Below are 17,841 nucleotides of genomic sequence, written 5' to 3' on the forward strand. Positions count from 1 at the left end.
AATATTGGGACACTATCTAAATCATACTCTGGACACTGGCAGGAGAGACCACTGAAAAGTAAACACACACTAATGTACCCAGAGGCCTTCAGTCTAGATGCGATGCATTCTGGGCAGAAGAGGGCAGTATTTAACTCAACGGAATGATTGGCAGACAAAGCTTAGACTAGGCCAGGGGTAGAAAACCCTGTTCCCGGAGTGCCGCAGGTACTGCAGGATTTTGTACAAACTAGGCACCATACTGAATGTGTGTGAGTATGTGAAGGGAAATGGGATACCTAGTCAGTTGCACAACTGAATGCATTCAACCGAAATGTATCTTACACATTTAACCCAACCCTTCTGAATCAGAGATGTTCAGGGGGCTACCTTAATCGACGTCCTCGGCAGCCGGGGAGAATGGGAGATTTTTCCACCTTGCCAGCTATTGGATTCAAACCAGCAACTTTTCGATTACTGGACCAACGCTCTTAACCGCTTGGCTATGTGTGTCTGTGTGTGTGTGTGTGTGCGTGCACTGGTGTTTGTGGTTTGATGGGTACTTGTGCCTATTCCTAGCAAGAGAGGAGGGACTGTGAAAGTAACCTCAAGAACAGTGGTATAACAAGGCTCTCTGATAGCTGAACATTTGAATGCTGTTTCTGTATCTTAAAAGGCAACTCATCTCCATTACATTTTGCAATTGGACCAATATATGTTGACATCATGGCAAGACACAAGATCCTAACCTTTGCTGTGCTGTATTTCATCCAGGCTTGGACTTTGGGTGTAGACTCCAAAATGGTAAGATACAACACTATTTTGAGAGAGAGAGAGAAATATTTGCACGTAATATGACATTTGAAATGTCTTTATTCTTTTGGAATTTTTGTGAGTGTAATGTTTCCTTTCATTTTTATTGTTTATTCAACTTTTGTTTATCATCTACTTCACTTGCTTTGGCAATGTTAACATATGTTTCCCATGCCAATAAAGCCCTTAAAGTGAAATTGAATTGAGAGAGCGGTATTAAAGTATTTTCTTTTTGTATTACATTTTTGTAATATATATGTATTTGGGTTTTTTTCTATTTGATATATATATATATATATATATATATATATATATATATATATATATATACACTGCTCAAAAAAATAAAGGGAACACTTAAACAACACAATGTAACTCCAAGTCAATCACACTTCTGTGAAATCAAACTGTCCACTTAGGAAGCAACACTGATTGACAATACATTTCACATGCTGTTGTGCAAATGGAATAGACAACAGGTGGAAATTATAGGCAATTAGCAAGACACCCCCAATAAAGGAGTGGTTCTGCAGGTGGGGACCACAGACCACTTCTCAGTTCCTATGCTTCCTGGCTGATGTTTTGGTCACTTTTGAATGCTGGCGGTGCTTTCACTCTAGTGGTAGCATGAGAAGGAGTCTACAGCCCACACAAGTGGCTCAAGTAGTGCAGCTCATCCAGGATGGCACATCAATGCGAGCTGTGGCAAGAAGGTTTGCTGTGTCTTTCAGCGTAGTGTCCAGAGCATGGAGGCACTACCAGGAGACAGGCCAGTACATCAGGAGACGTGGAGGAGGTCGTAGGAGGGCAACAACCCAGCAGCAGGACCGCTACCTCCGCCTTTGTGCAAGGAGGAGCAGGAGAAGCACTGCCAGAGCCCTGCAAAATGACCTCCAGCAGGCCACAAATGTGCATGTGTCTGCTCAAACGGTCAGAAACAGACTCCATGAGGGTGGTATGAGGGCCCGACATCCACAGGTGGGGGTTGTGTTTACAGCCCAACACCGTGCAGGACGTTTGGCATTTGCCAGAGAACACCAAGATTGGCAAATTTGCCACTGGCGCCCTGTGATCTTCACAGATGAAAGCAGGTTCACACTGAGCACGTGACAGACGTGACAGAGTCTGGAGACGCTGTGGAGAACATTCTGCTGCCTGCAACATCCTCCAGCATGACCGGTTTGGCGGTGGGTCAGTCATGGTGTGGGGTGGCATTTCTTTGGGGGGCCGCACAGCCCTCCATGTGCTCGCCAGAGGTAGCCGACTGCCATTAGGTACCGAGATGAGATCCTCAGACCCCTTGTGAGACCATATGCTGGTGCGGTTGGCCCTGGGTTCCTCCTAATGCAAGACAATGCGAGACCTCATGTGGCTGGAGTGTGTCAGCAGTTCCTGCAAGAGGAAGGCATTGATGCTATGGACTGGCCCGCCCATTCTCCAGACCTGAATCCAATTGAGCACATCTGAGCCATCATGTCTCGCTCCATCCACCAACGCCACGTTGCACCACAGACTGTCCAGGAGTTGGCGGATGCTTTAGTCCAGGTCTGGGAGGAGATCCCTCAGGAGACCAGCCGCCACCTCATCAGGAGCATGCCCAGGCGTTGTAGGGAGATCATACAGGCACGTGCAGGCCACACACACTACTGAGCCTCATTTTGACTTGTTTTAAGGACATTACATCAAAGTTGGATCAGCCTGTAGTGTGGTTTTCCACTTTCATTTTGAGTGTGACTCCAAATCCAGACCTCCATGGGTTGATAAATTGGATTTCCATTGATTATTTTTGTGTGATTTTGTTGTCAGCACATTCAACTATGTAAAGAAAAAAGTATTTAATAAGATTATTTCTTTCATTCAGATCTAGCATGTGTTGTTTAAGTGTTCCCTTTATTTTTTTGAGCAGTATATATACAGTGGGGGGGGAGTATTTGATCCCCTGCTGATTTTGTACGTTTGCACACTTACAAAGAAATGATCAGTCTATAATTTTAATAGTAGGTTTATTTAACAGCAAAAAATGCAGAAAAACGCATGTCAAAAATGTTATAAAATGATTTGCATTTTAATGAGGGAAATAAGTATTTGACCCCTCTGCAAAACATGACTTAGTACTTGGTGGCAAAACCCTTGTTGGCAATCACAGAGGTCAGACATTTCTTGTAGTTCGCCACCAGGTTTGCACACATCTCAGGAGGGATTTTGTCCCACTCCTCTTTGCAGATCTTCTCCAAGTCATTAAGGTTTCGAGGTTGGCGTTTGGCAACTCGAACCTTCAGCTCCCTCCACAGATTTTCTATGGGTTTAAGGTCTGGAGACTGGCTAGGCCACTCCAGGACCTTCATGTGCTTCTTCTTGAGTACCTCCTTTGTTTCCTTGGCCGTGTGTTTTGGGTCATTGTCATGCTGGAATACCCATCCACGACCCATTTTCAATGCCCTGGCTGAGGGGAGGAGGTTCTCACCCAAGATTTGACGGTACATGGCCCCGTCCATCGTCCCTTTGATGCAGTGAAGTTGTCCTGTCCCCTTAGCAGAAAAACACCCCCAAAGCATAATGTTTCCACCTCCATGTTTGACGGTGGAGATGGTGTTCTTGGGGTCATAGGCAGCATTCCTCCTCCTCCAAACACGGCGAGTTGAGTTGACGTCAAAGAGATCCATTTTGGTCTCATCTGACCACAACACTTTCACCCAGTTGTCCTCTGAATCATTCAGATGTTCATTGGCAAACTTCAGACGGGCATGTATATGTATTCTTGAGCAGGGGATATTGCGGGTGCTGCAGGATTTCAGTCCTTCACGGCGTAGTGTGTTACCAATTGTTTTCTTGGTGACTATGGTCCCAGCTGCCTTGAGATCATTGACAAGATCCTCCCGTGTAGTTCTGGGCTGATTCCTCACCGTTCTCATGATCATTGCAACTCCACGAGGTGAGATCTTGCATGGAGCCCCAGGCTGAGGGAGATTGACAGTTCTTTTGTATTTCTTCCATTTGCGAATTATCGCACCAAATGTTGTCACCTTCTCACCAAGCTGCTTGGCGATGGTCTTGTAGCCCATTCCAGCCTTGTGTAGGTCTACAATCTTGTCCCTGACATCGTTGGAGAGCTATTTGGTCTTGGCCATGGTAGAGAGTTTGGAATCTGATTGATTGATTGCTTCTGTGGACAGGTGTCTTTTATACAGGTAACAAGCTGCGGTTAGGAGCACTCCCTTTAAGAGTATGCTCCTAATCTCAGCTCGTTACCTGTATAAAAGACACCTGGGAGCCAGAAATCTTTCTGATTGAGAGGGGGTCAAACACTTATTTCCCTCATTAAAATGCAAAGATTGTTTTGTTATTATTCTGTCTCTCACTGTTCAAATAAACCTACCATTAAAATTATAGACTGATCCTTTCTTTGTCAGTGGGCAAACGTTGTCACGTCCTGGCCAGTATAAGGGTTAATTAGTATTGTAGTTTGGTCAGGACGTGGCAGAGGGCATTTGATTTAAGTATTCCGGGGTTTTTGGGCACTGTTTGGTTTTCATGTATTCTATGGTTAGTCTAGTGTGTGTGTTTCTATGTTGAGTTAATTGGGGTTGGACTTCCAATTGAAGGCAGCTGTTTGGTGTTGCCTTTGATTGGAAGTCCTATATTAGTTGGGTGTGTTTGTCTTGTATTTTGTGGGAGATTGTTCTGTGTTGAGCCTTATGCTTTGCCAGACTGTTTGTTGTTGTTGTTATTCGTTCATTTCGTTCGTTCGTTCGTTCGTTCGTTCGTTCGTTCTCGTGGTTTTGTTATTTTGATATTCATTTTTGAAAGTAAATAAACATCAAGATGAGCATACACATACCTGCTGCGTTTTGGTCCTCCATTACCGACGACAACCGTGACAAACGTACATAATCAGCAGGGGATCAAATACTTTTTCCCCCCACTGTATATATATGTGTGTACAGTACCAGTCAAAAGTTTGGACACACCTACTCATTCAAGAGTTTCTTTATTGTTACTATTTTCTACATTATAGAATAATAGTGAAGACATCAAAACTATGAAATAACACATATGGAATCATGGAGTAACCAAAAACAAGTGTTAAGCAAATCAAAATGTTGTAACAGCTGTCTGAAGGAGTAGACCAAGGCGCAGCGTGTTGAGTGCTCATATTTAATTGTAATCGAGACACTTTGAACAAAACAAGAAAATGACAGCCAAACAGTTCTGTCAGGTATAACAAAACACTAAACAGAAATTAACCACCCACAAAACCCAAAGGAAAACAGGCTGCCTAAGTATGGCTCCCAATCAGAGACAACGATAGACAGCTGCCCCTGATTGAAAGCCATACCCGGCCGAAACAAAGAAATACAAAACCTAGAAAGGTGAACATAGAATGCCCACCCCAACTCACGCCCTGACCAAACCAAAATAGAGACATAAAAAGAATCTCTAAGGTCAGGGCGTGACAAATGTATTGTATATTTTAAGTTCTTCAAATTAGCCACCCTTTGCCTTGATGACAGCTTTGCACACTCTTTGCTCTGCTTATAGTTGATCAGTCTGACATTGAATAAACAAGTCATAACTAAGGAGTTTCCTGGCTGGTTTTATTATTAAAAGAAATTGTAAATGAATGATAGCGTGAGACATGAGCTCCCCTAAAGTCAAATTCTGGGAGGGTCTCTAAATATTTTATAATTTGACTGACAGCAAGGTACGTCAATCTTACCGGAGAAAGCATTTAAATAAAACAGCGCCCCTCTGTCTCAGTGGACACTGAGTATGCAAAACATTAAGAGCGCTTTCTATGACATATTGACCAGGTGAATCCAGGTGAAAGCTATGATCTCATATACTGTAGATGTCACATCAATCAGTGTAGATGAAGGGGAGGAGACAGGTTAACTTCTTATGGATGGGTGGCAGTATTGAGTAGCTTGGATGACTGATGTGCCCAGAGTAAACTGCCTGCTACTCTGGCCCAGAAGCTAAGATATGCATATTATTAGTAGATTTGGATAGAAAACACTCTGAAGTTTCTAAAACTGTTTGAATGATGTCTGTGAGTATAACAGAACTTATTTGGCAGGCAAAACCCCGAGGACAAACCATCCAGGAATTTTTTTTTTTAAGGTCACTCTCTCGTCAATGAGATTTCATTGAGATTCTAGAATTCTAAGGCAGTGGCTTGCAGTTCCTATCGCTTCCACTGGATGTCAACAGTCTTTTGAAATTGGTTGATGTTTTTCCTTTGTGTAATGAAGAAGTAGCCCTGTTCAGAATGAGGCTCGAGGGAAGTGTACTTTTTGATAGAGGCCTCGACCTGAAAAGCACTCTCCACTTTGTTTTCCTCCGGTATTGAACGCAGTTTATCCCGTCTTAAATTGTATCAATTATTTGCGTTAAAAAAGACATAAAGTTGTATTAGGAAAGTTGTTTGAAGTGCTTGTACAAAGATTACAGGTAACGTATGAGAGATTTTGTAGTCATATTGTGAAAGTTGGAACCGGTGTTTTTCTGGATCAAACGTGCTAAATAACTGGACATTTTGGATATATAACGATGGAATTAATCGAACAAAAGGACCATTTGTGATGTTTATGGGTCATATTGGAGTGCCAACATAAGAAGCTCGTCAAAGGTAAGGCATGAATTATATGTTATTTCTGAGTTTTGTGTCGCGCCTGGCGGGATGAAATATGATTGTCAGTATTTGTTTGATGGGGTGTTATCCTCAGATTATAGCGTGGTTTGCTTTCGCCGTAAAGCCTTGTTGAAATCTGACACGGTGGCTAGAATAACGAGAAGTTCAGCTTTAATTTGGTGTATTGCACTTGTGAATGTATGAAAGTTAAATATTTGTAATAATGGGAGTTGGGCGCTCTGCCATTTCACCGGATGTTGTCAAATCGATCGCGTTAACGGGATTTCAGCCATAAGAGGTTAAAGAAGGATTTTTAAGCCATGAGATTCTTTAAAGTACCTCTTTGCGCTAGGTGGGACGCAAGCCAACATCTGGTGAAATTGCAGAGTGCGATATTCAAAATACTAAATTTGTAATATTAAACATTCATGAACATACAAGTGTCCTACATAATTTAAAATCTTAACTTCTTGTTAATCCAGCAGCTTTGTCAGATTTCAAAAAGGCTTTATGGTGAAAGCATTCCATGCGATTATCTGAGGACAGCGCCCGCGTACAAAAGCATTACAAACATTCCCCAAACAAGCAGAGGCGTCAGAAATAGCGATAAAATAAATCACTTGCCTTCGAATATCTTCCTCTGTTTGCAATCTCAAGGGTCTCAGCTACATCACAAATTGTTGTTTTGTTCAATAAAGTCCTTCTTTATATCCCAAAAAAGTCAGTATAATTGGCTCGCTTGATTCAGTAATCCACCGGTTTCCCTCGTTCAAAATGCATACAAATGAATCCCAAAAGATACCAATAAACTTCGTCCAAACAAGTCAAACAACGTTTCTAAACAATCCTCAGGTACCCTAATATGTAAATAAATGATCAAATTTAAGATGGAGAATAGTATGTTTTTTACCAGAGATAAATATCGAAGTGCGCACTCTCATTCACAAGCGCCACAAGACTACAGCCAAAATGGGAGCCACTTAGAAAAACTACAAATTCTAGCTAATTTCAAAAAAACAAGCCTGAAACTCTTTCTACAGACTGTTGACTTCTAGTGGAAGCCCTAGGAACTGCAATCTTTTACTTTCCCATAGACAGTCATTATAATGAGTGGTGAGATCGGATTTTTGCCTGCCATATCAGTTCTGTTATACTCACAGACATTATTTTAACAGTTTTGGAAACTTCAGAGTGTTTTCTTTCCAAATATACCATTATATGCATATCCTAGCTTCTGGGCCTGAGTAACAGGCATTTTACTTTGGGCACGCCAGCTCGCCGAACTTCCGAATACTGCCCCCTAGCCTTAAGAAATTAAAGTAGCCACCATTTGTCTTGATGACAGCTTTGCACACTCTTGGCATTCTCTAAACCAACTTCATGAGGAATGCTTTTCCAACAGTCTTGAAGGAATTCCGAACATAAACTGAGCACTTGTTGGCTGCTCATTGTCCCGTTGTAAAACAAACCAGATGGGATGGAGTATCGCTGCCGAATGCTGTGGTAGCCATGCAGGTTAAGTGTGCCTTGAATTCTAAATAAATCACAGACAGTGTCACCAGCAAAGCACCCCCACACCATCATACCTCCTCCTCCATGCTTCACGGTGGATACCACACATGCAGAGATCTTCCGTTCACCTACTCTGCGTCTCACAAAGACACGGTGGTTGCAACCAAACCAAAAATCTCAAATTTGGACTCATCAGACCAAAGGACAGATTTCCACCAGTCTAATGTCAATTGCTCGTGTTTCTTTGTCCAAGCAAGTCTCTTCTTATTATTGGTGTCCTTTAGTAGTGGTTTCTTTGCAGCAATTTGACCATGAAGGCCTGATTCATGCATTCTCCTCTGAACAGTTGATGTTGAGATGCATCTGAACTCAGCATTTATTTGAGCTGCAATTTCTGAGGCTGCTAACTCTAATGAACTTATCCTCTGCAGCAGGCAGCAGAAGTAACTCTGGGTATTTCTTTCCTGTTGCGGTCCTCATGAGAGCCAGTTTCATCATAGCACTTGATGGTTTTTGCGACTGCACTTGAAATTTTCCAGATTGACTCACCTTCATGTCTTAATAAAGCAATGATGGACTGTCATTTCCCTTTGCTTATTTGAGCTGTGCTTGACATAATATGGATTTGGTATTTTACTAAATAGGGCTATCTTCCGTATACCACCCCTACGTTGTCACAACACAACTGATTGGCTCAAACACATTAAGAAGGAAAGAAATTCCACAAATTAACTTTTAACAGGGCACGCCTGTTAACCCTCTTGCTGTGTTCCGGTCGAATTGGACCGATTTACGTTCTCTCTGAAAAATGTAGTTAATTTAATCTGATTATCATAAGGTTCCATGACTTTGTCCGCACAGGTCATCTGAACACACAAAATACATTTTGATGATTTTCATTACATTTTGGGTGTTTCATTTAACTTTAACACACCTGTGATGTTCCCGGTCAAAAATTATCGGTCATTAGAAATTAATGAGTGCGACTACAATTAGTGTATAAAATAGAGTTCAGGGACATCCCCATTCATCAGATGGACACACTCCCTCTCCCAGACCCCCACATGCATGTGGGTTTGAACACACACAAACACACACACACACCTCACTCCCCTTCTTGGCTTCCACGGCAACCCCCATGGGAACCTTTCCCCAATAGAATCTATCCCCCACGGGAACCACACCTGTTGGCATTGTCACAAACAATCGCAACATTGTTTCAATAATATATAGAACTTTTGTCACAGCTCTGGTATATAAAGCTTTTTTGAGGCCTTGCTCACAATTCATTCTGTGGCAGCACAATGACCAAATTATATACTGTATGTGAGGCTCTTGATCATATCTTTGATCATGACACTGGTGAAGAGGAGAGAGTCCTTGTTAAACTTTGACAAAAAGTAGTCTGTGATAAATAGCACAACGTGTTTCATCTGAGTATTTGTTATAGTCAAAATAATCCATACATTATGCTTTCCCCCCTCAAAAACGAGTTGTATGAGCTCAGGTCAATGAGCCCTATGTTCACAAGAACTTAAGATCTAACACAACATTAGGTGATAATATATATATTGTTATGGATGAATAATAAGCTATAATGGGCGGTCATTTTGGACCGGGAACACAGAATGAATTAACATGAAACGAACACAACAATGCATTCCTGTCACAAAAAGAGCCGTGTTGAATAGACCAAACTGCAGCGGGAATATGGATGCTCATATTTTAATTTAAAAAAAAGGAGTAAAGCATCCACTGGAAAAACAATACACACGACAGGAACAGTCTTACAGGCATACAAAAACGCAGTGCAAGAACAACTACCCACAACCCCAAAGAAAAACACACACACCTATATAGGACTCCCAATCAAAGGCAACTCAACACACCTGCCTTCAATTGGAAGTCCCAAACACCAACACAAACATTCACACACACAAAACTGCCACGTCCTGACCCCAAAACGAATACAATAGCTCCATCTGCTGGTCAGGACGTGACAATTCCAGATGACTACCTCATGAAGCTGGTTGAGAGAATGCCCGAAAGAGTGTATAAAGCTGTCATCAAGGCAAAGGGTGGCAAGTTTGAAAAATCTCAAATCTCAAATATATTTTGTTTAACACTTTTTTAATCACTTTTTTGGTTACTACGTGATTCCATATGTGTTATTTCATAGTTTGGATGTCTTCACTACAATTCTACAATGTAGAAAATAGTACAAATAAAGAAAAAACCTTGAATGTGTACGTGTCCAAACTTTTAACTGGTATTGTGCATAGTATTATAGCTACTACTTTTATTGTTGTCACTGTTGTTTATAATTGTGTGTATCACTTTGCTTTGGCAAAATTGACCTCGTTATTCATGCCATTAAAACGTATTACATTTGAATTAATGAAATTTAGAAAGAGAGCAGAGAGAATGATAATTTCAATTAATTTAACTATTTACAAAATATTCCTCTGTTTTTACACTTATTGCCTGTTATTCCTCTCCATTTTCTTTGAAGGTTCATCTCCGTCAGCCTGGTCTCAATTCTCGCATACCCTTAGACTTGGTCTCTGACTCTGTTGACGACATGTATGAAGGCTGCAATAAAAAAATGGGCAGAAAGGTGAAGGAATATCTTCGAAATGAAATCAATACAGGAGGGATCTTCGAACAAGCCTGGGCAAACGCACAAAATTGTGCCTCAAAAAAGTACAGATCAAACAACAATAAAATAGACAAACTTAGTTACAATCACATCAAAGCTATCTGTGCTTACACAGGAGGTCAACCTAAGATATACCCAGCGTTCAACCAAGCTGTCCGGACCAATAGAGCAGAGTACACAACCTCCTTCCAGTTCCACTCCCTGCATTTCCTGCTGACTGATGCCATTCGCATCCTGAAACTAAAACAAAAGAACTGTCTCACCACATACCGGAGAACCAACATGGAGTTTGATGGTAAAGTTAACAAAGTAATCAGATTCGGCTTCTTTGCCTCCAGCTCTCTCAACAAGGGAATTAATGAAATATTTGGAGAAAAGTCTTGCTTTGAGATAACAACGTGTTTTGGCGCTGACCTGAAGTCCTTCCCAGTGTTGGGGGATTATGAAAAGGAGGTGTTGATTCCACCGTATGAAGAGTTCAGTGTTACTGATGTGCTGATGAAAGAAAATGATAGAAACCTTTGGTGTGATGTTGTGTACAAACTAAAGAGTATCAAAACACTGAGTAACCTGAATTGCAAAATTTTTAACAAAACAACAATTCATTAAGAAAATCTGTGTTGATCTTGAGTCATTGTCCCTAAAGAGGATTTAAAACTAACAGCTATGCTGCTTATCTTTCTTAAAGTAAATGAAGCCAAAAAATGTATTTTCAGTGTCTAAAGCTTTTGTTTTAACTTTAATTGGTTTATTGGTGGATGTTACATAAAAACCCAATCCTGACTGTCTGAAATAGTGAATATTAAGATTGTTGTATTAACCTGTGTATCAGACTCCATAGGAGACTTTAAAACACTTATATGCCTTCTGCAGCTTGTGGCAAAACGAATAAAGAAAATCATTGATCTTGACTACAGTATGTCTCATCCTTTTAGTTTTCACTTTCACTGTACTACATTTAGACAGTCTGAAGTTATAACATTACATGGGCCACTGATTAAGATGTAATATAACATGACACAAGTTGAATTGTCCAATAAAATGATACTGGAGACTACCGATTGGTGGGGGGGGGGGATATTTACTGTACTGTCTTGCTTTGTGCAGCAAAATTAAACAATAGATTACAACAAATGATAAGCCCCCCCCCTCCAAAAGAGGGAAATCAGAAAGGACAATAAGAACTGGGTAGAGACAAACCAAGAAATACGTCAACAAGTGGTACCTGGCAATACACTTACTTCCATTAAGTGAATTCTGGACATCTCATCACATAGCGTCCCGCCCTGATTGGCCCAAAGGCATGTCACCCATCACCAGCTGATTCTCATAGCAGGTGGGGCCCCGCCTCTGCCGTCCTTGATTGGCTTCGAATTTTACACTAGGGACCTCAAGGTTTGCCTTAGTGCTGTTTTCCTTATTCCCTGATAGTTGATTAATTGATTGGTTGATTGATCAAATGATTGATTGATCAATCAATTGATTGATTAGTGGTGTATTGGCTATTGGTTCCTGAATAGAGGGGAAAGATGATGAGGTTTAAGGGTCTTTCGGTACTAATACGCACGCAAGCACGCTTGCACACACACACGCATACCCTTTCTCAGTATCAGCAGTGGTGTTTCTGTTGTTAGTCATGTTCACACACAGTTCAGTATGAAAGAAGTATGAACAAACAATTCTCAGAAGCCATGTGGTGTTTCCTGCCTGTGTGGGGTGTGTGTGTGTGTGTGTGTGTGTGTGTGTCTGTTTTTGTGTGACAGGTACTCTATATAAGTGTCATTTGTCAGAAGCACTGAGGAGAGGCTGTGACTGCCTTGTAGACAGATACAGCATCTTAAAGACACCTGAAGTTCATGCAAAGGTATGTTCTATTCCATACGTGTCTCTGAGACAGGGTTTACATTGCTTCCCACAGTGCAAACCTGTAAAAATGAGCACACTAACTCCAAGTGAAGAAGAGGAGAGTTTGTTTGTAGCCTTTTACACCAGAGGTGGACAACCCTCCTCCTGGAGAACTACTGTTTTGTATCCTTTTACACCAAAAGTGGACAACCCTCCTCCTGGAGAACTCCTGTTTTGTATCCTTTTACACCAGAGGTGGTCAACCCTCCTCCTGGAGAACTACTGTTTTGTATCCTTTTACACCAGAGGTGGACAACCCTCCTCCTGGAGAACTACTGTTTTGTATCCTTTTACACCAGAGGTGGACAACCCTCCTCTGGAGAGCTACTGTGTATGCAGGCTTTTGTTCCAGCCCTGCTCTAACACATTTTAACCTAGAACCGAGCTCTGGGAGACAGCAGTAGTGAGAGTACGTGGTGCTGACACAGATCCTCTCCATTCCACCTGGTTGAAGCAGTTCAAGAGTGTGCAGAGACTTAGACGCCCAGCCCTGAGAGGGTGGAGAGGAGGATCTGATGGTCCACAGTGTCAAAGGCAATAGATAGATCTAGGAGGATGAGAACAGAGGAGAGAGAGTCAGCTTTGGCAGAGCGGAGAGCCTCCGTGACACAGAGAAGAGCAGTCTCAGTTGAGTGAACCATCTTAAAGCCTGACTGGTTAGGGTCAAGAAGATTATTCAGAGAAAGATAGTGAGAGAGTTGGTCAGAGACAGTACGCTCAAGTGTTTCGGGAATAAATATCATTGTTTTAGATGACAGAGGGGTCGAGTGTTGTTTTCCTGAGGAGGGGAGCGACTCTGGCCATTTTGAAGTCAGAGGGGATGCAGCCAGTGGTCAGGGATGAGTTGATGAGGGACGTGAGGAATGGAGAAGGTCTCCTGATATGGGCTGGAGCGGCTAGGAGGGGATGTGGTCAGGTGGGCAGGTTGTCGGGCGGCCAGACCGCACTAGTCACATGATTTCATCTGGAGAGTAAGGGGAGAAATAAGTCAAGGCATAGGGTAGTTCTGTGTGAGTGGGGCCAGTGGACTCAATGGGCTGAGTGAATGAGGAGCGGATGTCGTTAACCTTCTTTTAAAAGTGGTTGACAAAGTCCTCCTCAGAGATGGAGGAGGGAGGGCGTGGAAAAGAGTTTCCTAGGTTTAGAGGCAGAAACTTCACATTTAGAGTGATAAAACGTGGCATCGGATAAAGAAGAGAAGGTAGAGAGGAGGGAGTGAAAGGATGATAGGTCCTCCGGAAGTGACGTTTCCTTCATTTTTGCTCAGCTGCCCGCAGCCCTGTTCTGTAAGCTCTCAAGGAGTCACTCAGCCACGGAGCAGGAGGGGAGGAAAAGGGACAGTGTAAATCATAGGATGCGGAAAGGGAGGAGTGTCGGGTCAAAGAGGCAGAATCAGGAGACATGCGGTAGAAGTATTTCGCAGAAGGGAGATATGATAAGAGAGAGAGAGAGAGAGAGAGAGAGAGAGAGAGAGAGAGAGAGAGAGAGAGAGAGAGAGAGAGAGAGAGAGAGAGAGAGAGAGAGAGAGAGAGAGAGAGAGAGAGAGAGAGAGAGAGAGAGAGAGAGAGAGAGAGAGAGAGAGAGAGAGAGAGAGAGAGAGAGAGAGAGAGAGAGAGAGAGAGAGAGAGAGAGAGAGAGAGAGAGAGAGAGAGAGAGAGAGAGAGAGAGAGAGAGAGAGAGAGAGAGAGAGAGAGAGAGAGAGAGAGAGAGAGAGAGAGAGAGAGAGAATTGTGACGGCACATGACCATCTGGTTGGGGTTAGGCATGGAGGAAAGGGAGACAGAAAAGGAAAGAAAGTAGTGATTAGAGACCTGGAGGGGGTTACAGTGAGATTAGTAGGAGAACAGAGACCTGGAGGGGGTTGCAGTGAGATTAGTAGGAGAACAGACTCTAGTAAAGGGGAGGTCAAGTGTATTGCCTGCCTTGTGAGTGGGACTGGGGAAGGGTGGGGTCAAGTGTATTGCCTGCCTTGTGAGTGGTCAAAAGAGGGGAAAGAAAGAGTTAAGTAGAAATGAATGGACCTCATAGGGCAGAATTAACACCTCCTTCTCCTTTTCTTCCATCCCTGGGTAGGACTTGAGCCAAAACATGTCTTTATCTCAAAGAGCTGGAGCAAAATAAGCCAAAACGGATTTCCTTGTTCACTTCACCTGCAAACTCCGTGTTGGTTCTTCTGTATGTGGTGTAACAATCCTGTTGATCTGGGTTTTGTTTCAGGAGGAGAATAGCTTCAGTCAGCAGGAAATGCAGGGAGTGGAACTTGACGGGGGACTTGTAGACTTTCCTATTGGTCCGGACTGCTTTGTTAAAATCTTTGTATATTTCGGGCTGACTTGAACTGTAAGCATAGATAGCCTGGATATACTCCAGTTTAAAGGAGAAGTTAACTTTTTTACAACCAAATCTCTATTTTTGATGGCATACTATAAAAGGATACAGACATTTTTTTTTTACTTATCCCAACCAGCGAATCACATCCTCATCCTCGTTGTGCAGTAACAAAACATGCTCCAAAAACACCCAAATACGTCATTTTGGAAACTGAAACGCTCTCAGTTTCATGATGCATGTCTTTAGATGTCCTACACATGAAATTGTGTTATTCTGAACTTCATCCGCAATGTTATATTCCATTTGGTGCGAATCGAGCTGTTTCACTTATCCATTCTCTGTGTAGCTTGCTGCTAGAATGGACAGAGAGGTATCGCTTGAATGAATATAACTTTGCCATCCCTATGGTAACACCAAAGGTCAACAGGAAGACTGTCCACACTGCATTCTTTGCCATCTTCATTCAAACCAACTACAGACGTAAAGGGGGAAAAGATCAAACAGAAACATTATGGCATTATTGATGGTTTTGTTAAGTGATTGATAAGACTGAACTAGAGCCATGATAATTCAATAATCAATAAAGTGTTGCACCTGTAACCAATAGCCTAACAAATGAACAACTCTTACAAATAAAGTACAGACTTAACTTTTGATTGGCTTTAAGACATTCTCTATATCAAATTTCAGCCAGACCGCCAAGCCAACCCGAGCCGCCTACACGCCTGACCCCCACCAGTCTAGTCAATAACTCAACTCTCCCCAACACAGTTTCCTTCCCATATTTGTTTTTTGTCTCAAGGGAAAGGTTTCGAAATCAAAAGTTCAATGAAAACACACATACACACCTACACATTAACAGACAGAAACAGTACAACCTCCCTATAATTCATATCATAGGCCTAATAGTACTGTAGATCTCTTTTTACTTGCACACAATATAGCTGGGTCACCCGGTCCTGCCCCTAGGGGTCCATGGCCCTGCAGGGCCCCAACCCAACACACCCCACTCAGCTTCAGGATCTTAGTGAAACATTCATTATTGGTTTCAGGTGTGTTGGCCCAAGTCCAAAGTGATAACAGTACAGCAGACCCCCAGGGCCGGGACTGAGCAGCCCAGCAGCTACGGATTGCTTAAATAGGCATCTCCCCTGACATGGGCATGTTTTCAATACAGACTCCTTTAGTAGTACAGTATTCCATATAAAGCATCCAGACCTTATGAAAGTGAGATAAAAGAACACACTCTGCCGGAATTTAGCCAGCCTTCACAAGACCACAACATATGCAAATATGTCCCCTTTTGTGTTTTACACCTCCAGCAGAATAATACAATTTCTGAGTGCATGATATTCAGTTTCACTGGCATATAGTATGTTCTATGGATGGTCTTAAACTGCAGTCATTTATGTCTGATTATATGAACATGACTGGGCATTCATACATGTCTGTATCCATTCATCATCATCATCAATAGCGTCTCCTAGGTCTTCCTCACATTTTTGTTTTACATGTTTTGTGTCATCGGGAAAAGCCTCTATCAACCCTTGATACAGTTTGGAAATCAACTTTGGAGGTTTGTCAGACTGCCTTAAATTAGCATCTGGCTTGTCCAGTGTTTGCTGGACAGAGAGAATGAAGTGTTGTATCTGCAAAAATTCACCTCACCTCTGTCACAGACTTGTCTTCCCCGGCTGCCTGACCCTGCTGAGACCCCTGTCACCAGTCGATCCTCTTAAAATGAGGCATGACAAATAATTACATTGGAGTACATTTATACATTACATTATCCAAGAAAATAATAAATGGTTCAATAATTGAAATTACCATTATTCCCAGATCCCAGACTGAAGCTTTAAGTTTAAGCTGTTGTCATTAAGCTACTGTAGGTCTACCCATCAATTCAAGATGGAACTTTGTATTATTCACTGAAAATACTGCAAAATTCACCTGAGCTCCATAGACTGGTCTTTCCTTGCTGTCCGACCCTGCTGGGAATCTTCACACTCCTAAAATGTAGGCTTTAAAAATATTGCAAGAGAAAGTGCAAGTCTCTCCAACTCTGCTCTCTTCAAACTACATCTAGCATGTTGGCTGATATAGCCCAGTAATACAATGTAAGGGCCATGTGAGAATCATTGGTAATTTAACCCATTTCTTAAGTTATTTTTTAGCATTTGATATTGCCTATAGGGTGCACAATTGCTGGGACCATGGCTGGCAAGTGAGCTGCGTCACATACACCTAAAATAACATTGCGGGACTGCGGTTGGGTTTTGGACCAGTTCTTGCTGTGGACAGAAAGCCAGTGGGTGTGGGCGGGAGCAGGATGAAGAAATCAGTCCTGCGCAGACCTCTACTGTGAACCATGACAGTGAAGCCTGTAATGTTAGAGCTGTTTACTACTGACTGTATCAGAGTGAAAAGTAGGGAATTAGCTACAGAAACTGACAGATCAATGAAGTTACATTGCCATACTGACTAATACAACTCACAATGCACTGAAAAAAAGGTTTGAATATCAATCTTCAGTCGTTTGGCCGATGGTTTTATCGTTTGATTCAGATGTAGTTGGATTGAGGTAAAAATAATTGCTAATGTTTTAAGCCAACTTTTGGCCAGCTCTCTCTCTAACGGTACATCAACTGGCAAAAGCTTGCCAAGTTAATTTACTTCTGAAAAGGGACAAAACAAAGGCTACAAAACATTTCCATACAAACAACTGCTGTTAGATAGTAATACTAGCCACCTTATAGCATATTCATTCTCCTCAGTCGAGAGGGGATGAAACATGAGCTATGTTACATTGCAGTTACAATACCAGCTGGGGGGGGTTGCAATTTCAGAATGTGGAGGACATGTTTTGTACACTCAGTGTCTACTGAGATAGAGGGGCACTGTTTCGCTCGGATGCTTTCTCCAGTAAGATTGATATATCTTGCTGTCAGTCAAATTATAAATATTTAGAGACCCCCCACAGTTTGACTTTGTTGCATTTATGGGAGCCCAT

The 17,841-nt window shown here is 42.2% G+C and overlaps 1 protein-coding gene across 1 annotated transcript; it reads left to right on the forward strand.

The window, feature by feature from the left end:
* Positions 1-644: 644 nt before the first annotated feature.
* nar5 (Ecto-ADP-ribosyltransferase 5) lies at positions 645-11,505 on the forward strand. Its single transcript, NM_001141011.1, is given in 2 exon segments — positions 645-783; positions 10,449-11,505. Coding segments are annotated over 2 exon segments (834 nt in total). The 5' UTR covers positions 645-705; the 3' UTR covers positions 11,205-11,505.
* The last annotated feature ends 6,336 nt before the right edge of the window (positions 11,506-17,841 follow it).

Source organism: Salmo salar, chromosome ssa04, assembly GCF_905237065.1.
Source record: "Salmo salar chromosome ssa04, Ssal_v3.1, whole genome shotgun sequence".
Lineage (NCBI taxonomy): Eukaryota > Metazoa > Chordata > Actinopteri > Salmoniformes > Salmonidae > Salmo > Salmo salar.